The sequence below is a fragment of the Stegostoma tigrinum genome, chromosome 10 (genome assembly GCF_030684315.1).
Source record: "Stegostoma tigrinum isolate sSteTig4 chromosome 10, sSteTig4.hap1, whole genome shotgun sequence".
NCBI lineage: Eukaryota > Metazoa > Chordata > Chondrichthyes > Orectolobiformes > Stegostomatidae > Stegostoma > Stegostoma tigrinum.
The window spans coordinates 16,040,842-16,067,719 of record NC_081363.1 but is presented as its reverse complement, the minus strand read 5'-3'; the positions used below and the strand labels follow the sequence as shown (position 1 = coordinate 16,067,719).

At 44.0% G+C, this 26,878-nt stretch overlaps 1 protein-coding gene across 1 annotated transcript; it reads right to left on the bottom strand.

The window, feature by feature from the left end:
* Positions 1 to 7,210: 7,210 nt before the first annotated feature.
* On the bottom strand, positions 7,211 to 21,221 carry LOC125455841 (NPC intracellular cholesterol transporter 2-like). Its single transcript, XM_048538354.2, has 4 exons — positions 20,973 to 21,221; positions 14,188 to 14,292; positions 9,085 to 9,257; positions 7,211 to 7,541 (listed from the first exon to the last, which is right to left on the bottom strand). The coding sequence occupies exons 1-4, from the start codon at positions 21,055 to 21,057 to the stop codon at positions 7,455 to 7,457; spliced, it is 450 nt and encodes a 149-aa protein (XP_048394311.1). The 5' UTR covers positions 21,058 to 21,221; the 3' UTR covers positions 7,211 to 7,454.
* Between the last annotated feature and the right edge of the window lie 5,657 nt (positions 21,222 to 26,878).

Sequence of the window (26,878 nt, the reverse complement as noted above, 5' to 3'; positions counted from 1 at the left end):
ATCCACTTGGGTGGCAACTTTGAGGGAGCTATGCACTTGAACACCAAGATCCTGCTGTCCCTCTACACTGCCAAGAATCCTGCCTTTAATCCTATCAGAGGAGCAGGAAAGCTGACGTTACAGGAAATTTCTGAAGAAGGTTCCAGAACTGCAACATCAGCTTTCCTGCTCCTCTGATGCCACCTGGCCTGCTGTGTTCATCCAGCTCTACACCTTGTTATCCAAATTAAGAAGCACAGAGCTTTGAACAACAGCACAACTATGAGCAGTGCCAACTGGACAAAAATAGTTTGTTACACTGCATGCAGGATTTAGTACAATTGTGCTTTGTTCAGAGTTCTGAATGACTGAGAAATGTAAGGGTGATTGCAAGAGCCAGAAAAGGGCATTCAGGCTGTCTAGCCTGCTTCACTATTCAATAAGATGATCGCTGATCATCACTTCAGTGTCTTTAGCCCTCGCTACCTCCAGATTCCATTACATTGTTGATATTTATCAATTCGTCAATCAGACGTGGTGATGTGGGTCAACATGGATAGTGGTGGAACTTTGGAACTGCAACACACTTAAGATGAGCATTTTCCAAAGCACCAATTGGAACATCAACCCTGAGACTCTTTTCAGTCAATACTGAGCCTACGAAGTTGATACACACAGACCACTAAGACTTGTCAATCCTCACTGAATTTTTGTATCTGGACCAGAAGGTCAGAACACCGACTCCAACCCAAACAGATCATGCTTTAATCATAGAGGTCTGCGGCACAGAAAAATGCTGAGTCAAAAGCAATTCTAATTTCAATTTCCAATCGTTCAGATTAGATTTACCAGGATGTTGCAGGGTATGGAAGGTTTGAATTATAAAGAAAGGCTGGATAGGTTAGATTAGATTCCCCACAGTGTGGAAACAGGCCCTTTGGCCCAACAAGTCCACACCGCCCCTTGGAGCGGATATGCATATGGTCACAGAAATATGGTCCCACCCAGACCCATCCCCCTATAACCCATACATCCCTGAACACTATGGGCAACTTAGCATGGCCAGTCCACCTAGCCTGCACATCTTTGGACTGTGGGAGGAAACCGGAGCACCCGGAGGAAACCCACGCAGATACGGGGAGAACGTGCAAACTCCACACAGGCAATTGCCTGAGGCAGGAATTGAACCCGGGTCCCTGGTGCTGTGAGGCTGCAGTGCTAACCACGGAGCCGCCCTTTTCTCACTGGAGCATAGGAGCATAGGAGGTTGAGATACGACCTTATAGAAGTTCACAAAATAATGAGGGATATTGGTAGAGTTAATGATAGTTGCCTTTTCCCTGGAATGGGGGTTTTCAATGCTTGAGGGCACATTTTTAAAGGTGAGAGGAGAGAAATTTAAAAAAGACAAAAGGGGCAATTTTTTTTTTACACAAAGGGTGGATCATGTGTGGAATGTTCTTCCTGAGGGAGTAGTGGATGCGGACATAGTTACACCCGTTTAAAAAACATTTGCCTAAGTACATGAAATGAAGAGGTTTAGAAATATATAGTCCAGAAGCAGGCAGGTGGGTCTAGTTTAGTTTGGGATTATATTCGGCATGGACTGGTTGGACCGAAGTGTCTGTTTCTGCGCTGTATGACTCCATAACTTGGCCCAAGCTTTGTATGCATTGGAATTGGCATGGCAAGTGCACATCTAAATACTTCTTAAACATTATAAGTGCATCTACCTGTACCATATTTCCTGGCAGTGAGTTCCAGATTACTGTCACCATCTGTCTGAAAAACATTTCCTCAATTCCATTGAAATCATATGCCCCCTACTTTAAATCTATGTCTCCTGATCTTAGAGCTCAAAAGATCAAAGGCTATGGGGCAGGAACAGGGTACAGAGTAAGATGATCAGCCATGATTATAATGAATTGCAGAGCACGTTTGAAAGGTATTTTCTATGATTCTATGTTTCTGTCTATAACCCTCATTGTTTTATTAATCTCAATTGGTCTCCCCACCCCCTTCAGCCTCCTCAAGTCTGAGAAAACAACGCTAGTCTGTCCAAACTCTCTCAACAACTTAAGCTCTCCATTCCAGACAACAACCTGGTAAACCTGCACTCTCTCCAGCGCAATTGCTCCCCTTCTCTAATGCGGATTTCAAAATAGACAATATTCCAGTTACAGCTTAATTAATGCTTAGCCATTTTATCCATCTGCATAGAAACATAGAACATAGAAGAGTACAGCACAGAACAGGCCCTTCAGCCCACGATGTTGTGCCGACCATTGATCCTCATGTATGCACCCTCAAATTTCTGTGACCATATGCATGTCCAGCAGTCTCTTAAATGACCCCAATGACCTTGCTGTAGTTGGAGTTTTTGTCTTGAAGAAGTCATGAAACGGTTGTAACTGTCTCACATCAGATTGCTGGTGACATCTATATTTGACAATAAACAGAGCATGGAGAGTGCTTTGAAATTCTACTGGTATCATTTTCCCATAGATGCCTGATTTGAGCATAACACTAAAGGCGGAGTCCAACCAAGAACATCAGAAATTCTCAAACTGATATGAGACATTTCTGATACAATTAACTTGGAACCTTTCTCAAGGGAACTCAGTTGTTAGGTCGCAAGTGTATGTTTCCCTGTAGTCTGAGGTTTACCACACGGAGGAAGGAGCCAGGAATTAGATGGGTGGGGTGAGGGGCAGGAGATGAGGGTGTGGGGTGTATATGGAACTTGTTACCACAAGCAGCAGTGAGATGAATAGGCTCATAGACAGGGTGAACAGTTGGCAGGGAAACTACGTTCAGAATACAACACTTTTGGCAAGAATATATGTGGACACACAAAAACAGTAAAAAGATGCAGATGGGAGAACAGGGAACTGGGCGTGTTTGTGCACTATGAACAGCAGTCATACAAGCCATTCATTGTTAACGGAATTGAAGCCATATACTTTACAACTTTTCATAAAAGCAAAATACTGTGGATGATGGAAATCTGGATCAAGGAATGAAACAAAAGCAGACATTGCTGGAAAATCTCAACAGGTCCAACAGCATCTGTGGAGAGAGAAACACAGTTAATATTTTAAATCTGGCATGATTCTGCATTCTCTGCACTTGTTTACTCCAATGTCTTTCCTCTAGCCCTTTACTCTGTAACCAGGTAACAACAGTAAATATTAATAGCACTGCATGAGGCCAGAACCAATTATGCAGCTTGTTAAATCCAGGTTTCTCTGCAGATATGAAAGTTTGAAACACAGTTGTCAGAAGGCATGACGAGAGAATGCGCTGTAAAAGTAATAGGAAAGCAAACTATTTAAATGAAATCGCTGGTCATTTGCCACCTATATCATTTCTAAGTGAAAATGATGTAATCAAGACTGAATTAAGATTTGAAAAGCATTGCAAAAACTATAATGGGAAATAAGTTATCTTTACTATATGGTGAGCATGTCATACCTGTGTTGCAAAGGTTCAGTAAAGCTTTTCTCTACTCCACAAAGTTAATCAAATGTTGAAACTATTGTCATCTTGTGTTATTCAGCTGTAATGTTTTCAATCATTCCAGCAATAAATTCATGCAAACCTTTCTAAAAGTTGTTGACACGGTTAACTGCTGTTGCACATAAACACTCAGTGGGGGATAACTTCTATTTTAATCTTTTACTGCCTGTGAATGATATATCCCGGACGCCCAAACAAAAAGACTTCCTTGGATTAAACAGCCTTTTTCTTGCAAAGTTCACAATATATTGCACAGTATGTGTTGAATGTCCTCTTTACATTCTTGTCTTGTAAATGTCATGGCTCCTCCAACTAATGCTACTTTCTGAACTTACACAAATTCTTACAAAATCAATGCTTTTTTTTAAAAGAAAATAATTGGTACCTGCCTCTCAAAGGTCAACTGGGGCACAAGCAGTCTCTCATAGTAAAGAAATTAAAAATGTCTTTCAGAACTTGAGTCTTGCTGTAAACCCATTGCTTGTGCAGCTATGTCCTCCAGTCTGTGATCATCTCACGCACCCTATTCTGACGGCTAGAATGTAAGTGTGGATGATGTGTGCGCATTTGGAAATTGACAATTCCTGATATACCAGGCATAAACATTCCCATTGGGCTGTCACATGGATGTTATGCCCTCCTTCTTTATCAATAAGGCAGTGTTTTCACACTGGCCCAGGGGAGCTTCATTTGCTTGACAATTTGAAGGGAAATATTTCACTGATTTCCTTTTCATTCCTAAGTAGTCTGGATTTCTTTTCGTTATTGCAATTCTTCCTGGAGGTCCCGAGACTGTATAGAGATCCTTAAGGCATTAATGTTATGGGGAATACGTTGACAGACTAGCATGTCATATTGCACTGCTGAGTTTTTCCAGCACTTTGTTTTTGTCTGCTCATAGCAAGGGCGATTTAGGGTAGTCAACAAATGCAGGCCTTATCAGCAACACACACAATCGAAAGAAACAATAATAAAAGACAACATGGTACAATCTAAATTCAAGTTTTGGTGGGGAATACTATGAGCACTCTGCCCATTGGTGAAAAGTTAATTAGAGGTAGTTACTTGTGTTAACGCAGATGTGCATCCTGAGACGAAATGTTGTAAAGGCTACCTGCATTTAGTGCGCGTTCAATCAAAGAAGCTCATCACGGAGGACTTTGCACTTGCCGAGGAGTAGAATTCAAGAATTCAAAGGACTTTTACTCGGGGTATTTGTTGAGGATACCTAGGGGTGAGTGGTACAGCGCTTGTTAGGAATTTAACAACTGGGAGGCAACGGCACAGTGGTAATGGTACTATTAATCCAGACTCTGGGGACATGGGTTTGAATGCCATCATGGTAGATGAAGAAATTGGACTTCACTACATAAATAAAAACTAACATAATGACTTACTCACATCAGTGCAGTTTTACTTCCTTGCAATTTCCAACATGCTAACTCCTTCCTCTCAATACACATCAGCAGTCCCTCACAGATTCTCTTCCACTCAGGCTGAGCCCATAAATTGCTGATGCGGTTTCTGCCAGTTTTGTTACACCTGGGGCACGCGGAGATCATGGGAAGAAGTGGGTAATGAAAATTGTTTACTCAGGATGTCCACTATGTCCTTCTATTAATTAGCACTATGACAGTTCAGAGTTTAAGGCCCGCATTGCTTCCTTTTTCAAGTGGGACTCTGAAATACTTTGGTTGCTCAAAGCAGGGATTCAAGTGTAAAGAGCAGTGATACTGGAGTGGTTGAATTCATAGCAACTGTGATGAGAGAGAGATGGCAGGCATGGATATTCCGGAGTTTGGGCTGATCCACTGTTAAAGCAGACCCAGCAGGGATGGAGACAACTGTATGCAGTTACCCTGTAAGTCCTCAATGTTAGCATTGGTTCAAATGTGGGCGAGGAGATTTTTGATTACTATAAAGCACCAACTCTGCACCCCCTCCCAACCATGAGGCAGCACTGAGGGTGGCAAGGATATAGAATGTACTCTGCACAAGATGCATCGGTATTGATCAACAAGAACAGATGCATTTGTCCATTTAGTATAAATTGGAGTAACCACCATTCACCCCCTGTGGAGAGAAAGTCCCATTTGAGGACATCGTGTTATGTGGTTTGACCACTTAATGGGATAGATTTCAAATAGATCTAGCAGCTCATAATTGGGCACGCATGACATTGTGGGCCATCAGAACTGTAGACAGGCAGACAACCTGCAACTGCATGGCCTAGTGTATTCTGCAAACGTTACGATCAACTGTGGTTCAATGGAGTACAGGAGTGCTTGCCAGGAGCAGCAGTAAGCATACCTAAAAGTCAGTCATCAATCTGCTATATCCCAACACAGGACTGCTTGCATGCCAAAGCAGCAAGTGACATACAGGAAAAAGCAATCTAAACAAACTGATCAGATCCAAGGTTTGCAGTCCTGCTGAATGATGGGAGTCAATTAAATAACTCAGGAGAGGAGGCAGCTCCACAAATATTCCCATACTCATTGATGGAGGTGCTTAGCACAAATCAAGGCTGAACCATCTTCAACCAGACAGAGTAGATAACCCATTTTAATCTCCTTTGCAGTCTGGGATGCAAGGGACCTGCCTTCTGCAGCCAATTTTATTCATTCCAAGTGATAAGAAAAATGACCGAGGGCCTTTGATACAGCCAAGGCTATGGGTCATGACAATGTTCTGTGAATAGTACTAAAGGTTTGCATTCCAAAACTTACTGCTCCTCTGACAAAGTTGTTCCAATATATCCACCCAGAAATGTCAAAAATTGCCCAGGCATGTCCTGCACACAGATGCAAAGCAAATCCAACCTGCCCATTTACTGCTCAGTCTACAACTGATCATCAGTAAAGTGATCAAGGGGGCATCAGCAGAGCTGTCAAGCAGCATTTACTTCACAATTATTCACTGTCACTCAGTTACATTCCACTAGGGGCACTCAGTTCCTTTGTCCAGTCTTGATTCAAACTTCAGACAGGAGTTAACTCCACAACTGACCAAGAGTGGAGTCAAGCAGTCCTAGCACTACTGTCAATGGGAATCAGGGGAAACCTCCGCTGGTTGGAGTCATATCTAGCTCAAAAGAATACGGTTGCGATTGCTGCTCATCATAGTGGCTCTAGGGCACTCCTGCATGAGTACCCTTAGGTCAGGGTCCTTAGCCCACCCATCACCCTGCTTCATTAATGACACTCTTCCCCCACCCCACCAAATAAAGGTTGAGTGTTCATATTGATTTGTTTCAATACTGAAACAGTCAAGCAAGACCTGGACCGTACCCAGGCCAGGGTGACAAGTGACAGGCAATTATCATGACCAGTGACAAAAATCTAGGAATCCAAGGGTGGGCAAACCCTAGTTCACTCAGAAGCCTATATGACATGAGTGAATACAGAAAGCTGCCACAGTCAAAAACAGCCTGGGGAGGGGAACTGGAAAGAAAGAGAGTTAGAGAGTTGCCCAACGTGTTTGAAAGAACTCAATGCAAATGGGAAGTTGAGAGATGGGCCAAGCCAGAGTTATTTCCAAACACTACAGCAGGAATAAAAAATCTCCCCCACTGCCTTGGTCCACTTCTCTTAGAAAACCAGGGGGGGGGGGGGGGGGCGCGCGAGGAGAAGAGAGAAGAGATCCGGAATCATCCAACTAGCTCTTTTTCTCCATTTACAGTCTCTCAATTTAAAGCAACACCGCATACACCTTGTAGTTAAATGTCTTTATTGGCTTAAACAAGTTAATTTACAAGAAATGTTTAGTATTCAAGCCTTGGACAATTCATAATTAAATCTTTAAAAACTATGCTCCAAAGTTAACAAGCATAAGACTTTGTAAAAATATCAAAAAATCTCTTCAAAAGAAGTTTGGCTTAATTTTCCATAGCGCAGCTGACCACAGTGTCCGAGAACAAGAAGCACTTGCTGGGGTTAGTATTCCGGTGATCTGGTTTAGACAATAATCTGGACTGGAATCTTCCAGCAGAAGATATCTTTGTCATCGTCATCCTTCAGTTCCCATTTAACCTCCAACTTAACCTGGGTAGGGTGGCGGTGAGAAGGAATGAGGGAACATTAAAAGCAGAAGAGGTTTAAAATCTTAGAAAAACCTCACTACATCCCCTACATTTCTCAACAGTAATTTAAAATCTAACATGCAAAGCACATTCTCAGGCACCGGTTTCACTGCAGCAGTGGCATCCACAAGTCAGGTGCATTGAGAAGTAGAAATAGCATCTTACCCAAAACTATGTATAAATTGGTCGGATTCATTTAAAAGATATTTCTCTCCAATCACATGGTATCACTTGCGCAAGGGTCTAGGCCTGAAACATCAGCTTCTGTACACCTAAGATGCTGTTTTGCCTGCTGTGTTCATCCAGCTCCACACGTTATCATCTCAGATTCTCCAGCATCTGCAGTTCCCATTATCTCAAGTCAACCACAGGCCAGCTGCTATCACTCCTTGCTACTGCTCTCCTCCCAACTGTGTTTAGCAAGAAAACTCACTTTAAAACACGACTTGTCAATCTTTTGGCCCTTCATGCACCTTTGCAGCTGTGGAAATGCTAATCTGCAACCTCATCTACACCTTTTGATGCTTAGGCCTCTGAAGCCACTGCACTCTCTCAAACTGGTCATTCAGCTAATGCAGTCCTCTAGTTCAAGGTTTGTTTAAAAAACAAACAGAAAATGTGTACAGGAGGTGGCCGTTTGGCCCGTCGACCCTAAATTAGCATTCACTACATTCATGGCTGATCATGCAATCTCAGTATCCCATTCCCTTCCTCTCTCCATACACCTTGATCCCTTTAGCCACAAGGGCCACGTCCAGCTCCCTCTTGAATATATGTAATGAACTGGTCCCAACAGCTTCCTGTTGCAGAGAATTCCACAGGTTCACAACTCAGTTAAGAAATGCTTCCTCATTTCAGTCCTGAATGGCATATTTGGTAAGCCATGTGATTTTGATCTCATCCAGGTGAAAAAATTTGAAACATTGGCAGCACGGTGGCTCAGCGGTTAGCACTGCAGCCTCATAGCGCCAGGGACCTGGGTTTGGTTCCAGCCTCGGGCGACTGTGCGGAGTTTGCACATTCTCCCCATGTCTGCATGGATTTCCTCCGGGTGCTCCTGTTGCTCCGGTTTCCTCCCACAGTCCAAAGATGTGCAGGCCAGGTGGATTGACCATGCTAAATTGCCTGTAGTGTTCAGGAGTGTGAGGGTTAAAGGGGGATGGGTCTGGGTGGGATGCTCCAAGGGGCGGTGTGGACTTGTTGGGCCGAAGAGACTGTTTCCACACTGTAGGGAATCTAATCTAATCAACAGACCAATCAAAATTACCTCACAAATCATTCTCACTGAGCCAAGGATCACCAGATAGAGTTAGAATGACAGTCCCCTCAATACAGGCCAGGGGTTTTGACCATCAAATCTGTTCCAAATGGTTTCACTTATTCACAGAATAAAGCACACTGTTTGACCAACAAAGTTTTTTCTGGCCTTGCTGAGCAAATAGGCCACAGAATGATCAAGCACAAGGGATATTATTCTGCATTTTAACACTTCATTAAACACTTACTGTTGGGTATGCGTCTTTTACTGGTAATGAAGTCACGTAGCTGTACCTCGCATTCTTTTGGATGGGGCATTTAATCCCAGATTTACAACCATCAGAATTAGGAATATGAAATGGAATTGGAATTCCAGATAAGATACCATAAATCTCAGCCTTGCTGGTACTACTCGAGATTGCTGAAAATCAGATTACAAGAAAAAAAGTTACATCCAAGATACACAATCTTGCCTGCAATTTCCAGATCTATCACTTGGTTTGAGATAAAAGCATAAAAAGATAGGAAGACTCAGATCCACTCTGGCATTTGAATACATTTCAATTGACACATCAGCAGTAATGAAAATTTAAGGAAGTTAGTTTAGAAACACTTCACACTTAAGCAAAAGTCAGATGCTGCATTCTACCAGAATAAACAGCTGAATTGCCACTGTCCATGAACTAATCTCCTGACACCATGGATATCTTTCAAATCTTGGTCATTATTTGTGTTGTGACAATTGGAATTCAACCTGAAACTAAATTTCAGTTGGCAACAGCACAGCAAGGGGGCATTCTGCCGTCAACTAGAGCTGAGATTAAATTCTACTTTAGGGATTAAAGAGAACAAGACAGAATAGCAATACAATTGTACAAATTTTTTTGGTGATGGCAATCCAAATCATACCCAAGGCAAAACAGTGTTACAGTTTTTAATAAGCTACAAGTAAATATTAAAAACTTAGCAATAAGTGAAAATGAATAAACTTCAGTTGGTTCGCCTCTAGTCTAGCCCCATTTCTAAGGCCACACAATATGAAGTACTTCTAAAACTAATGCTAGAAAGACAAATGTACTTAATAGCTAAAAGAATCTGGATGACTGATGTCACAAACATCATTCAGTTCAACATGTTAAGCTATGCAACTATACAGCTCACTCAATGCAGCAATTACCTCCTCCTTGCTATTTCCTATCAACATTTAAAAGTCAAAGCTTTTCCTTATCCTTTTCCTTAAATTCTAGTCCTAAATTACTAGGAAATTAACTTTTGATTTTCTTTGGATTGCAGAATTGGCTATTTTCCTCATCTCTACAACTTGAGCTGAAGGCACTGGTCAAAATGAGGCCAAAGAGAGTTCCTCAGGGACAGCAACAATTGAAACACACTAATCTGATGCAGGAAAATCACAACATGCTCTGTTTCGATGTTCCAATGATTACAGCATTGATAAAATTATTTGGAGCAATTAGACTTTATCGTGCTCAACATATCCCTGCAACATTATTCCAGGATGGTGACCATGAACTTTTCCATATTCAATCTCATCTGTTCATCTGCTATAACAGAAGTGTTAACAAGATCTTTCCAAATTATTTTTTAATCAAAACATACTGCTTTAAATTATACTGTTCAGTTCGGTTCTGGTTCGAAATCTAGCAGTAAACTACATTTCTGATTCAGGTGATTCATATCAAACACCGTCAGCACTTTCTCCATTTCTGTACTTCCAATGACTGCATGGAGTTCTCAAAGAATTGTGTCCCTCCACAGCTTCCTCCAAGTTGCAAATACAATCAAGCATTTTCTCAAAGTTTACTTCTCTTTTTGCTGTTGATCTCATGGTCTTCAAAGGATTCTTGCAACTTTTTAAAAAAATGTATACCTATTTACATAATCCACTTTCCACCACCTGACTTTTGGGTATTAACAATATATCTTCTGTGCCCTAATATTAACTCCTTTTGTCAAATACTGAACTTGCGCTGCCAGATTCTTGATATCAAGATCAAACTTTCAGTTTGTTTTTATTGTTGAGTCCTAATTTCTGCTGGTCAATTGGCTTTTTAGATCTCTACTAGAATAGAAACACAAAAGTTATCAATGAGATATACTATCCAAGGGGCTACTAACTACAACCAGTTAAATCTGTCAATCAAGCAGACTGTATTGAATTGGCTCTGCAACAAATTAAAAAATGTTAAATTTTAATATCTCATTTGTTTGATATTTGCCAACCATGGAGGTGTAAATCTGTTTCCTCTGTTCAATTAGAGTCACAGCATGGAAACAGGGCCTTCAATCCAACTCTAAAATGTCAACTAGGTATCCAAAACTAAACTAGTCCCATTTGCCAGCACATCCCTCTAAACCCTTCCTTTCATGTACTTGTCCAAATGTTTTCTAATGTTGTAACTGGACCCAGCTCTACCAGTTCCTCTGGCATACACGCACCACACTCTGGAAAAAGTTGTCCCTCAGTTCCCTTTTCAATCTTTCCCCTGTCACCTTAAGCCTATTCCTTCCACTTTTAGACTCTCCTGTCCTTAGGAAAAGACTTTGGCTGTTCACATTATCAAAGCTCATGATTTTCATTTAGCATTCAGTTTCACAGGGTGAAACGTTAGTCTGAAACAACAATGTTAAGCTTTAATAAGGGTAATGATAAATGAATGAGGGTAGAGTTTGCTGGAATGGACTGAGAAGAGTTTAGCAGAAAAGATGCTTAAGGAATGAGCAGACATTTCAGAAAATAGCTCATGATTCAAAACATGGATATATCCCAACGAGAGAGGAAGATACTAGGAAATGGTTTAGCCAAGCATGGCTAGCCAGGCAAATTAAGGACAAGGTAAAGTTGAAAGTAAAAACATATATTGTGTAAATGATTGGGAAAGTGTTTAAAAGTCAACAAATGATGGCCAAATGGGAGGAAACAAACTTGAGGGTACGCTTGCAACTATTATCAATATAGGTAGCAAAAGTTTCTTTAATTATATAAAATGAAAGTGTGGATGATCACATGAGACAATGCAATAATTTGCTTTCAGTCTTTTCCAAAACTTTTACATTCTGATCTTCTGGGCAGATATTTCTGTTTTATCCTAAAATCCACAATTAGTGTCCGAACGTGACTTTCAAAAACTCCCACAGATTGTTAAGGGTAATGCTGCAGAGAGTAAAAGGTTGAATGTAATCACAGTCCAATTAATTATTTACAAAGCTTCATGACAAACAAAAGACTTAAGTGTGGGACACCACTGACATTAAAAAAAAATCACAGGCAAGGTGTCAGCAGGGACAGAAGATTGTCTGACTGACAAAAAAAAAGAGCATGGGGATAAAGAGTTCTTTTTCACAATGGCAGCCACCAACCTGAGGTACTCTAGAGATCATCACTGTGTTCGCAACTATTCACATTATACATCAACGAGGGACTTGGATACAGCGAATAGCCAAGGCCTTTTTCTCCAGGGTACGGAAGTCCAAAACTAGAGGCCATAGGTTTAAAGAGAAGAAAGATTTAAAAGGGGCCTAAGGGGCAAATTTTCACACAGAGGGTAGTGCGTGCATGGAACAAGCTCCACAGGAAGTGATGGGGACTGGTGCGATTACAACATTTAAAGTGTTTCTGGATTGGTATATCAATAGGAAGGGTTTAAGAGGGACATGGGCCAATTGGGACTAGTTCAGTTTAGGAAACCTGATCCACGTGGACGAGTTGGACAAACCAGGGTCTATTTCGTTAACATATGACTCTACAAGTACGGTCTATCTGGTGCCTTGTAGGGGTTCAGATTACTCAACTTAAAACAGTGCCATCTAGTTTTAGACTCCCCTGCCTTGGGAAAAAGACCATAACTATTCAACTTACCTACGCTCCTCATAATTTTATAAAACTTCTACAAGGCCACCCTTCAGCCTCAGAGTCTCCAAGTGGTAAAAAGCCTCTCCTGACAACCCAAACCCACTCGTCCCAGCAACATTCCTGTAAATTTTTACTGCACGCTTGAAACATCAGAAACAACATTTCCCCCTTAAGTGAGAAAGATCGAACTGTCATTGCAGGCAGTCCAGAGAAGGTTCACCTAGTTGATCCTGCACGTGGGAGGATTGTCTTATTAGGAGAGGTTGAGCCTACTTTCATTGGAGACCTTATTAAATCACAAAAGATTCCCAGGGAATTGATAGAGCAGGCACAGAGGGGCTGCTTCCCCACAATGGGTAAGTGCAGGACCTGGGGGCATAATCTCAGAGTAAGAGGTTGATCTGTTAAGATAGAGATAAGAAAGAATTTCTTTTCACAAAGTGTAGTGAATCTGTGGAATTCTTTAAGACAGGCCATTGCCGAGGCTGGGTCATTAAGTATTTTCACAAGACCGTAAGAACTAGGAATGAGATGTGGATGTCACTAGCTGGGCCCGTGGTGGTGAGCTGCATTCTTGAACTGTTGCAGGCCACCTACTGTGAGTTGACCCACAATGCCATTAGGGAAGGAATTCCAGGATTTTGGCCGTGTGACTGAAAGAGCAGGGACGTACTTCCAAGTCAGGATGGTGAGTGGCTTGGAGGGGAAGTTGAAGATGGTGGTATTCACATGTATCTGCTACCCTTGTCCTTCTAGATAGAAGTAGTCATGGGTTTAGAAGGTGCTGTTTGAGGACCTTTGGTGAATTTCTGCAGTGCATCTTATAGACAGTATGCACTGCTGCTACTTCGGGTTGGGGGGGGGGGGGGGAAATAGAGTGAATGCTTGTGGATATGCTGCCAGTCAAGCTGGCTGCTTTGTCCTAGATGTCAAGCTTGAGTGTTGTTGGAGCTGCACGCATCCTAGCAAATGGAGAGTATTCACCACACTAGGGACCACTGCGCAGGTGCTGCTTGATAGTACTGTTGATGACAGCTTCCATCACTTTACTGATGGAGAGTAGACTGATGGGAGGTAATTGGCTGGGTTGGATTTGTCCTGCTGTGTATGTACAGGACATACTTGGGCAATTTTCCCCATTGCTGGATAGATACCAGTATTATAACTGTACTAGACAGTTTGGCTAGGGGACCAACAGGTTCTGGAGCACAAATCTTCAGTACTATTGCTGGAATGTCATCAGGGCCCGTGGCCTTTGCAGTGTCCAGTGTCCCTGGAGCCAGCAGGCTGGTAAGGAGGTCAATTACGTTTTACCTTCTTACTGTGTAAGTGTAAGCTGTTAACTCATGTTTGAGAGGTGCTTACATACATAATAACGTATATAGTGAGGCTAGGCCCCACTGATTAGGATAATACGTCAGGTGAATTCAATGTAAAAGTTTCCTTTCAAATCCAGATTTGTTTTTATCATTTCACTTACTGCTAGTGAAGGTGACATTCACACTGTACATGTGCCCTCTGCGAAGTTGACATGGTTGAAGAGGGCAGGGAGTGATATCCACTACGATTTGCTCTGCTGTAGACTCTGTAATAACAACGGAAAGTTAATACCACTTATCTCAGGTAGACACACAGGCAATTAACAGAAGTTGGATGCATTGGATGGATAAACTACATGCAGTGATGTAACAGAAAATTATTCAAAGCAAGAGATTACATCTAGAATGAAAGATTTTAAGTTATTTTTTTCCATGTAATCTGCAGCAACACGATTACTGATTAATCGCATGACTGTTTTCATAATAGCAGTTTCACAACACATGAAATTGCCATGTGGAAATATTAAACAGTAACTGGGTTCTAAACTACTTTATCATAACCTTGCACAGAAAACACAAACTATTATAGACATAGGTGAGGTGAGTGATGCTCAGTGTGACGATTTTGAGGTGAAGTAACCAAAGACAACCCTTTGGGGACATTTGCAGATGAGGTATAAAAGTAGTAAAGTCAGCAAACTTAGGAACCGAGTATGTTAAGGAAAGCAATGTTACCCTCATTGCAAAAGAACAATGTATTTATAACATAATGCCACTGCTAGAGGTTCAGGACATTGATAGTTCACCGCATAAATGGGCATGCTGACTCTTCATATTATAAAAAAACTATGATATTCCTGATTAACTTTGGAAACTGTGGATGAGTCTTAGAAATCTATTCAACCTAGGGCAGTTTCACAGTTTAGAGATAAGCCACAAAAACAAAGTTGCTGAAAAAGCTCAAGAGATCTGGCAGCATCTGTGAAGGAGAAAACAGAGTCAGCGTTTTGGGTCCGGTGACCGTTCCTCAGAACTGTTTTACAGCATCTGTAGTTTTTATTTAGAAAAAAGCCATCCTGTTAACCACACCCAGTTGCACATAAACCTGACTTGCATGCTATGCAAAGCCAAAGGATTCTGAAGAACCACTGTAGTGTGGCAAGAAACACAACAGACAGCTGTACTTAAAGTTGAATTAGAAACTAATATATTGCAGGAATACAATCAAAATTACTGTTTTGATCCCTACTGGGGATCTTGAGCAATGTTTAGCACAAATGACAACCACAGCGTAAACCAACATGCCACAGCATCAGAGCCTAGGTTGGTTTCAACAGTCTGGGGTCATTTGGAGGAGATCAACATTATCAACAATTCCAGGCATAAAAGTAGCTGGTAACAGGAAAATGCAACCACAAAAGCTAGAAAGTTATCCTCGAAGCAGAAGAAATTTAAAGTTATGAACTGCAGCTCAGGGTGACAAGTAAAATAATTGGTTGATTAAAAATAGACTAAAGCACTTAAATTAAAAAGCTCTTCTAGGTGGTTCTAGAGGTCTTGAGTTTGGAAGGTGCTGTTGGAGGAGGCTCTGAGTCATGGTAGTACGTATTATAGCTCATACATATTGCCAACACAGGAGGTAGAGGTGGGAATGTTGAAGGTGGGGTGCCAAACATGACTTTATCCTGGACATTGTTGCAGTTGGACTCATACAGGCAAGTGAAGAGTATTCAACCCACTCTTGTGTCATATAGATATTGGAAAGGTTTATGGCAATCAAGGGAAGAGTTATTCATTGCAGGATTCCTAGCCTCTGACTTGCTGTTGTAGCCAATTTATCTAGCTAGTTCAGTTCAGCTTCTGGTCGAGGTTAAATCCCAGAAATCTGATATAAACGGCATTATTGTCAGTAGAAGATGTATAGATTCTCTTGTTGCAGATGGTAGTTGCCTGGCAACTGTGTCTCCCAAACATTATTTGCCACTTATCAGCCCTGGCTGCATGTTGTCCAAGTCTTGCTAGACAATGGACTGTCAGCATTTGACTCCTTGGACACCGAATGGTGCCAAACATTGTTTGCTGATGATTCCACACTAACATTACAGATGTACATCTGAATAATGACAAGCCAGTAGCTAGTTAGTTCAAGAATGGAGATGTGACTAATTGCAGAGATTAGAACAATACCTGCTTTTCACCAGTTACCCAGATTAATAATGCAGATAGTGTAAATTCAAATTACACCATCGTTGTCCTAGAAATTGAATTGAGTACAAAGAGGAAATGAAATAAAAAAGGTATTGTCAATAAAAGGTGACTGTGAAACCATGAAATTCTCAACATCCATTGGCTCACCAATTGTGACGTTGCTCAGAGTTAACTAATCCAGCTAGAATACTCATCCAGGTCAATAGAAGGCTAATAAGTCTAATCGACATTAAGTAATTCCAATGAAGAGCATCACAGCAACAGGCAAACAGCAGCCAACCATATTGTGGATGGTCCCAATCAATATTCTCAGCAGACAAAGTAAAAGTACCTCTTATAACTTCTAAACCAAAGCACTGAAGCTCCATTAAACATCAGTACATGGTATTTTCACAAGCTCATCTAAAACGAAGAGGAACAGCACAAAGTTCGGTGCCATATAACAGTAGGTTTAAGTAAATATACATGTGAAACACTTATCTGCATTGTCTAAAAATAAACTTGTGACTTTAGCAGTGCCGGAAACTAACTCGTGATTTGAGTCAGAAAACGTTGATCTACGAGAAGATCAGGAAGTCTGAAATGCCTGCAGTGCTGTAGGTGAGGGGTGCTTAGGGTCGAGGATAAGCTAAGTGGTCCCAATCAACATGATGACCAAGGTGAAAAAGGGGGCTGTGTTGAATAAAGAAAATAATAGAAACTGATGACATTAACAAGTAGCTCCAGGCAGAGTGCCGGATGGTTTGAAATAGAATCAGAATCCCTAGCGTGAAGCAGGTCATTCAGTCCATTGAGTCCACACCGACCCTCCAAAAAGCACAGTGCACCCCGCCACCGCACCCCGCCCCCACTCCCCCCTGACCCACCCTCCTACCCTATTCCTGCAACCTCGCATTTCGCATGGTCAATCTGTCTAGCCTGCATGCCTCTGGACACTATGGGCAATCCACCTAACCTGCACATCTTCGGACTTCGGGAGGAAACTGCAGCACCTGGAGGAAACCCACACAGACACAGGCAGAATGTGCAAACTCCACACAGATAGTTGCCTGAGGCTGGAAGCATACCTGGGTCCCTGGTGCTAACCAATGAGCCACCATGCTGCCCACAAATAGAATGATCACCACCTTCCAAACACACATCATATACAAATTTGTTGTACTTTAAAGATAATTGGATGGCTTCTTTAGAATCAAGGACACCTTGGTGACAGAAAGCTGTTAGAAGCAAAATGTAACTTATCACCATTACGAAAGTCTTCTGGAGTTTGTCTGATGTCAAAAAACAATCTTCCTTAGTTGCTTCCCTCAGCAGATTGGCATCACAGAAAAGCACAGAAACGCATACTTTACAGTTCAAAATCACCTGAGGAAGTTTTACATTACTATAGTCCACATTATAACAACAAATACATGGCAAGTGTACAGTGCACTATTCTGCCCAGAAAGTGAGAACAGAGAGAAATAAGGAAGAGAAACTAAAACAAGACCACAAAAAGAATTGGATTCCACTTGCATGGCTGATTCATCTCACTTTTGCAAGTTTGAAACTTTGTACAATATATTATAGCAAACCCAAATTAACAGTAAGTGTATAACAAAGACAACTGTGCAATAAGCAAATGCACACAAACACTGATGTGACTACACTTTCTGTAAATGACAAAAGCACAAGAAGTACTTCCATTTAAATGGCTTGTTTGTCAAGTGTTGTCATTACATGCTTGAAGTGAAGCAGGTAAATTTCACACCATGTTTCACAAACAACAAATAAAGACAAACAACAGACATCTGAAAACAAAAACTGAAAAGTTGGAAACATTCAAGTTGGGCAGTATCTATGGACAGACAAAAGTCAGTTAACACACCAAGTCTGACGAGTTCTCAAGGTGTCTCAGTTCTGTCAGTCTTCCTTCCAATCCCAAGGAAGAGACAAGCCTGAAACATAGAACATAGAACAGTACAGCACAGAACAGGCCCTTCAGCCCACGATGTTGTGCCGACCATTGATCCTCATGTATGCACCCTCAAATTTCTGTGACCATATGCATGTCCAGCAGTCTCCTAAATGACCCCAATGACCTTGCTTCCACAACTGCTCAACGCATTCCATGCTCTCTCAACTGTGTAAAGAACCCACCTCTGATATCCCCTCTATACTTTCCTCCAACCAGCTTAAAACTATGACCCCTCGTGTTAGCCATTTCTGCCCTGGGAAATAGTCTCTGGCTATCAACTATCTCTGCCTCTCATTATCTTGTATACCTCAATTAGGTCCCCTCTCCTCCTCCTTTTCTCCAATCAAAAAAGTCCATTTTTGTTTCCTGTTTTGCTTGAAAATAATCTATTTTGGCATTTTTCTCCAACTAGTGAATATTGCCCAGATAACAGAAGATTCAGATAATGTCAGGAGTGATCGGATTGAAAGGAGTGACCTAATAGAGTTTGTTAAAGTCATGGAAGATTATAAAGAGCATGCAGCAAAATCAGAAGCCAAAATAAACAAACAGTCTGTAAATCAAGGACTGAAATCAGAAATTGTGTTAGCCCAAGAATGGGGAGAATAACGAAGAAAAGACGTCAATATGGCAGTGCCGGCATGGTAACAGCTCCTGAGCCTGTCTGCTCCAGGCCAGCCATATCCTTCCTTCCTTCTTTCCCTCCTCCCTAACCCCCCGCCCACCACCTTTTCTTCATCTTCTGGCGTCACAGGAAAGTCAGGAGTGGTGGTGTTGGCAGGATGTCAACTGCAGCAGGTAGTGGTGGTGTTGCCTGAAACAAAGAGTCCTGGCTGCAGTAGGCCCCAAGTCTGGGCTCAGCAGGTCTTTGGCTGTGGTGATGGTGTCTGATGCAGGATGCCCTGGCTGTGGTAGGCCTGAAACATGGGCTCTTGACAGGTCATTGCTTCCTGTACCCGAAGTGGGAACTCTTGGGACACATTGCAGAACAGTATCTGAAGACCCCTTGTACAGAAAATTAACTACTTATGTAATTTCTTTCCATTCTTTTTGGAACGCAATGATGCTGGATTGTGGCGGTAAAACACTTCACTGTATCCTAGATGTGTCACAAATAACTCACTCAACTTGCTACCGCAAGGAGCTGTTGGAGAAATTGCACTGGTGCAGTTGAGAGAATAGAAGTCATTGGGGTTGAGTCAGTAAAGTGGAGAACAAACACCGCCATTGGACAAAAGTGACAGTTTTTCATGATGTATATGCTATGTAACTGCCTGCCCCTTTCAAGTTATGTCACAAAATCTTCGACATCCACCTTCGTTTAACATTTAATCCAACAGCTCCCATCTGTACAACGCAAAACCTTGTAAATACTTCACCGTAAGGATCAGAGAAGCTATCAGCAGAAAAGTTCTAGAATGGATCCAAAGCAACAGTGCTGTTATCAGGTTGATTGTGGACTTTTATAGGTAAAGTCACTTTTTCCTCACGAGATAAGCAATGGAATAAATTCGTCCCATAAAGTGATAGTATTCAAGTGTAAAAGTAATAAAGTGAATTTAATCAATAGCTTTAGCAGTGTGGAGACTAAAGGACTTGACTTATTGTTATCACATACCTAGATAGTGAAAAGATTTGTTTCGAGTGCAGCACAGCCAGACTATACTATACAAGATGCATTAGCATAACAGAGCAGAGCAAAGAATACATTGTAATAATGGAAAGAACTGCAGGTGCTGTAAATCAGGAACAAAAAGAAAGTTACTGGAAAAGCTCAGCAGGTCTGGGAGCAATGGAGAAGGAAAAAAAAGTTAATGTATCAAGTCTGATGGCCCTTCCTCAGAAGAATACAAGGCCATGGTTGCAAAACGAGCACAGAGGGCAAGATGAGCATTAAATTTACAACTTGAGATGTCCATGCAGAAGTTTAACAATAGGGGGGAGTCAGGTTGAAATTCTCTTTCACTGCAGGAAACTCTGGGTAACTTTGTTGTCTGCCCACAGAATGTAAAACAGCTTTAAGCAAAATGTCAAGTTTTGACAGTCTAGCTATTCCTTATAATTCATGTTCAAACTTTCCAGAGTTTATTCAGTTGGCTAAACTCGAGAGAAAATTGAAGTTACTCAGAGAGCACTTAGTTGGCACCATCACCTGGAAATATCTTTCAAAGGATCAGAGACAAAAGAAAACTGCTGACTGTGATGTAGCTAATGTTGGTGTGGACTGTGATTACATCAAGTGTCAGTTCATCTTACTTGCTCCGAGAATTGACTGTCTTCATACTGTATCACTTTTTAAAAGCGTGTGATCCTTTGGAAGGGAGACAAACAGGAAGCTGGAAGAACACAGCAAGCAGGGCAGCGTCCGGAGGAAAGTAGAAGTCAACATTTTGGAATTACCCTTCTTCAGTCCAGCTTCCAGCCTCCTACTTGTCTACCGTTCAAAAGGATCACATGCTTTTGAAAAACATTGCAGCATGAACATTAGTCACACCACAACTAACTATCTTCAATACAATATCTTGACAAACAGTGGAGGCAGCCAAATAGTTCTCTTAAATTCCATTACGTTACAGTGGAACTGCTTATTAGATACCTCAATGTTTTGTATCATTGAAATTTACTTAAAAGAGGCAGAAGTGCATTAAAAAAGTTGCAGCAGGGTGTGGAGTTTTGTATAACTGAATCAGTGAGGGGTTTTAACAGCAGATATTAGGGAAGATAAAGGAATTGAACCTCTTGAACACACAAAGCCCTGTTCCTCTGCCCCTCGTCACTCACCGCACTCCACGAACTTCACAGGCTCAGCCCCACACAGGGCCCCCAGGGACAGGAGAGCGACCAACAGGCGACACAGAACCTCCATAGCGCCAAGGCCAGGAGAGTTAAAAGGACAGCCTACTGTGGGTGTGGTTTGATAAACTCTGCCGGAAGGCCTTCCGGGGCCCTGTCCACAGGATTCACTTCAGCAGCTCCGCAGGATTGGTACAGCTACAACACCGACACCACCAAACCCCGCCCGTTCGGCGTCAGCAGCGCCGGGCGCGGGCCCACACCACTTCCCGCTCTCACTTCAACATGTTTCCGGGCCGCTACTTCCAACCAATCACATCCCCGCCCCGCCCACACCTTGCCAATCACATTCTGTCCCGCCCCCGCCGTGTTCCTGCCAATCGCTTCCACGCCCCGCCCACACCTTGCCAATCACACCTCGCCCCGCCCCTGCCAGCTTCCTGCCAATCACACCCACGCCCCGCCCACATCCTGCCAATCACAGTCTGTCTCGCCCCCGCCGTCTTCCTGCCAATCGCATCCACGCCCCGCCCATACCTTGCCAATCAAATCTCGCCCCATCCCCATGTGCAAATCAGTTTTCTGATGAAGGGTCGAGGCCCGAAATGTCAGCTTTTGTGCTCCTAAGATGCTGCTTGGCCTGTCGTGTTCACGTGCAAATCACGTCCCTACCCCCACCGCCTTGTGCCAATTACGTGCCGCCCCGCCCTAACCTTGCCAATCAAATCTCTTCCCGCCCCCTACTTGTAATTCACATCCTCTCCCCGCCTGCCAATCACAGTTCGCACACGCCTCATTTTACTGTCAATCACATGCCCGCCCCGCTCACCCAATTCCCAATCAAATCACGCACCGCCCCCTCCATGCCGACTGCATCCCCGCCCCGCCCACTCCCTGCCGATCAACTCGCTTCCGGCACCTCCCTGCCAATCACATCTCACCCCGCTCCGTTCTGCTCGGTCACGCGTGAAGCCCGCCCCTTTCCCATCAATCAATCACATCCCGCCCTGTCCCGACTCTGCCTGTCACGTCCTGCTCCGCGCCACCTTGTCAATCACATGTTAAACCCGCCCCCATCCCTGTCAATCATACCAACAACGCAACCAGCCGGACGTAACAAGGTGTGGGCAAGTGTCCAGACCTGAAACTAGGTGTAGCACTGGACGAACACGGTTCAGGCCGCTTTCCTGCTTGGCCTGCTGTGTTCATCCAGCTCTACACCTTGTTATCTTGGACTCTAGCATTGGCAGTTTCTACTGTCTCAGAATTAGCATGAGACCATTCAGGTCACTGAGATTCTTCCATCCTAGATGGCCATACGATTCTGTATCCCACCTCAACCCTAACATGAGATACTAAAATGTGAGACTGGATGAACACAGCAGGCCCAGCAGCCTCTCAGGAGCACAAAAGCTGACGTTTCGGGCCTAGACCCTTCATCAGAGAGCTCTCTTTTATTATCTTGGATTCTCCAGCATCTGCAGTTCCCATTATCACTAATACAATCAACACTAACATGTTTTTGTCACTGAAAATTTATTTATTTCTGAAAATGTCTATTTTCTTGGCAGGTTCAGATCAAATACTCAGCAAAGAAATTTCTTCTCATCCCAGTCTGAAATGGCCTCCCACACATCCTGAAACCATGACAACTTGATCCAGAGACCCCAACCAAGGGAAACATTGCTGTGCAGTCAATCTGTTCAGTCCTACCAAAATTTGATGCCTCAAGGAGATAGTCTCATTCTTATAAAGTCTACTAAATGTAAATCTAGTTAACCCAATCTCTGCTCATATCTTCCATAAACCTCTATCCCAGGAGTCAGTCTCATGAACCTAAAACAGCACTCCCTCTAAGGAAAGATAATAAAACGTGAGGCTGGATGAACACAGCAGGCCAAGCAGCATCTCAGAAGCACAAAAGCTGACGTTTCGGGCCTAGACCCTTCATCAGAGAGGGGGATGGGGAGAGGGAACTGGAATAAATAGGGAGAGAGGGGGAGGCGGACCGAAGATGGAGAGTAAAGAAGATAGGTGGAGAGAGTATATTACAAGAGAGTTGCAATGGGAGAGAGATTCCCTGAGGTTGGTCCGGAGGGAGGAGGGTACCTTCTTCAGGTTAGACATCCCTGGAAGAGGCTTCGCAGTGAGGTTAAAATAGTATCAGAGATAATGGGAACTGCAGATGCTGGAGAATTCCAAGATAATAAAATGTGAGGCTGGATGAACACAACAGGCCAAGCAGCATCTCAGGAGCACAAAAGCTGACGTTTCAGGAATGCCTAACCTGAAGAAGTTACCCTCCTCCCTCCGGACCAACCTCAGGGAATCTCTCTCCCATTGCAACTCTCTTGTAATATACTCTCTCCACCTATCTTCTTTACTCTCCATCTTCGGTCCGCCTCCCCCTCTCTCCCGATTTATTCCAGTTCCCTCTCCCCATCCCCCTCTCTGTGGAAGGGTCTAGGCCCGAAACGTCAGCTTTTGTGCTCCTGAGATGCTGCTTGGCCTGCTGTGTTCATCCAGCCTCACATTTTATTATCTTGGAATTCTCCAGCATCTGCAATTCCCATTATCTCTCCCTCTAAGGAAAGTATTTTTTTTCTTTGGTAAGGTGACCAAAGCTGCACACAATACTTCTTCAACCGGGAACCTAACCCTCCTTCCACTGACCCCTTCACCCGCCTCCAACACAAGTCCTGCTCCTGGACACCACCCCTAGGCCTCCTACCCTCCCTCGACCACTTCATCTCCAACTGCCGTTGAGACATTAACCGCCTCAACCTCTCCACCTTCTCCCCCGCAGAACGGGCAGCCCTCCGCTCCAACCCCAACCTCACCATCAAACCCGCAGACAAGGGTGGCGCAGTGACCTCTACATCGCCGAGGCCAGACGCCAACTCTCCGACACCACCTCCTACCGCCTCCTCGATCATGACCCCACACCCGAGCACCAAACCATCATCTCCAACACCATTCACGACCTCATCACCTCAGGGGACCTCCCACCCACAGCCTCCAACCTCATTGTTCCCCAACCCCGCACGGCCCGTTTCTATCTCCTTCCCAAAATCCACAAACCTGCCTGCCCTGGTCGACCCATCGTCTCAGCCTGCTCCTGCCCCACCGAACTCATCTCCACCTATCTGGACTCCATTTTCTCCCCTTTGGTCCAGGAACTCCCCACCTACGTCCGTGACACCACCCACACCCTCCACCTCCTCCAGGACTTCCAATTCCCTGGCCCCCAACACCTCATATTCACCATGGACGTCCAGTCCCTGTACAGCTGCATTCCGCATGAAGATGGCCTCAAGGCCCTCCACTTCTTCCTGTCCCGCAGGCCCGACCAGTCCCCCTCCACCGACACTCTCATCCGCCTAGCTGAACTCGTCCTCACACTCAACAACTTCTCTTTTGACTCCTCCCACTTCCTACAGACTATGGGGGTGGCCATGGGCACCCGCATGGGCCCCAGCTATGCCAGCCTCTTTGTAGGTTACGTGGAACAGTCCCTCTCCCGCACCTACACAGGCCCCAAACCCCACCTCTTCCTCCGGTACATTGATGACTGTATCGGCACCGCCTCTTGCTCCCCAGAGGAGCTCGAACAGTTCATCCACTTCACCAACACCTTCCACCCCAACCTTCAGTTCACCTGGGCCATCTCCAGCACATCCCTCACCTTCCTGGACCCTTCAGTCTCCATCTCAGGCAACCAGCTTGTAACTGATGTCCATTTCAAGCCCACCGACTCCCACAGCTACCTAGAATACACCTCCTCCCACCCACCCTCCTGCAAAAATTCCATCCCCTATTCCCAATTCATCCGCCTCCGCCGCATCTGCTCCCACGACAAGACATTCCACTCCCACACATCCCAGATGTCCAAGTTCTTTAAGGACCGCAACTTTCCCCCCACAGTGATCGAGAACACCCTTGACCGCGTCTCCCGTATTTCCCGCAACACATCCCTCACACCCCGCCCCCGCCACAACCGCCCTAAGAGGATCCCCCTCGTTCTCACACACCACCCTACCAACCTCCGGATACAACGCATCATCCTCCGACACTTCCGCCATTTACAATCCGACCCCACCACCCAAGACATTTTTCCATCCCCTCCCCTGTCTGCTTTCCGGAGAGACCACTCTCTCCGTGACTCCCTTGTTCGCTCCACACTGCCCTCCAACCCCACCACACCTGGCACCTTCCCCTGCAACTGCAGGAAATGCTACACTTGTCCCCACACCTTCTCCCTCACCCCTATCCCAAGCCCCAAGATGACATTCCACATTAAGCAGAGGTTCACCTGCACATCTGCCAATGTGGTATACTGCATCCACTGTACCCGGTGCGGCTTCCTCTACATTGGGGAAACCAAGCGGAGGCTTGGGGACCGCTTTGCAGAACACCTCCACTCAGTTCGCAACAAACAACTGCACCTCCCAGTCGCAAACCATTTCCACTCCCCCTCCCATTCTCTAGATGACATGTCCATCATGGGCCTCCTGCACTGCCACAATGATGCCACCCGAAGGTTGCAGGAACAGCAACTCATATTCCGCCTGTGAACCCTGCAGCCATGTGGTATCAATGTGGACTTCACCAGTTTCAAAATCTCCCCTTCCCCTACTGCATCCCTAAACCAGCCCAGTTCGTCCCCTCCCCCCACCGCACCACACAACCAGCCCAGCTCTTCCCCCCCACCCACTGCATCCCAAAACCAGTCCAACCTATCTCTGCCTCCCTAACCGGTTCTTCCTCTCACCCATCCCTTCCTCCCACCCCAAGCTGCACCCCCAGCTACCTACTAACCTCATCCCACCTCCTTGACCTGTCCGTCTTCTTTGGACTGACCTATCCCCTCCCTACCTATACTCTCCTCTCCACCTATCTTCTTTTCTCTCCATCTTCGGTCCGCCTCCCCCTCTCTCCCTATTTATTCCAGTTCCCTCTCCCCATCCCCCTCTCTGATGAAGGGTCTAGGCCCGAAACGTCAGCTTTTGTGCTCCCGAGATGCTGCTTGGCCTGCTGTGTTCATCCAGCCTCACATTTTATTATCTTACAATACTTCAGATGTGGTCTCTCTAAAGCCTATGCCACTGTAGAAAAGATGCCCTTCCTCCTGTGCTCAAACTTTCTTAGCCAATATACTACTTGTCTTCCTAACAGCTTGTTGGCCCTGCATACTTGCTTTCAATTATTTATATACAAGGATAACCAATTCCCTGTGTACATCAACACAATGATGTAGATCCTGGTATCTATGGGACAATTTCACAACTTTCAGATGTTATAACACTTGGAAGCATCGTTGAACCAGCTAAACACAGTATAATTCCAAACGGACAGAGGCTAGTTGGTGGAATGGGCCAAAATAGAAGTATAAGGACATGCATTTTGGTAGGAAGAACATGGAAAAACAATTTTAAAAAAGGTGGGTCAGGAGCAGAGGGACTTAGTGTAGATGCCTGCCTAGATATTTTACAGTGACAGCTAAGGTGAAGAGAGCAGCTAATTAAGCAAATGGTATCTTGGGATTTGTTTTGAAGTGCTATAAAATTGAACTATGACTGAAATTGGATCAAACATTGAGAGTACATTTTCAATTTCCATCCCTGTGTTCGACAGCGGGAGCTAACTCCCTGAAATCTTAATACCACAATGCATAGAAGCAAAAGTAGGCCATTCAGCTCATGGAGTCTGCTCCACCATTCAATGATAAAAGTGATAATCCTAAAACTCCACTTTTCTGTCTTTTCCCCATAATCCCTGGTTCCTTTTCAGACAAAAAAATCTGGCTCCTTGAATATAGTTAATGACCCAGGCTAAACTGCGGTCTGCAGTAAAGAAATCCACAGAATAACTATCCTCAAAGAAATTCCTCCACA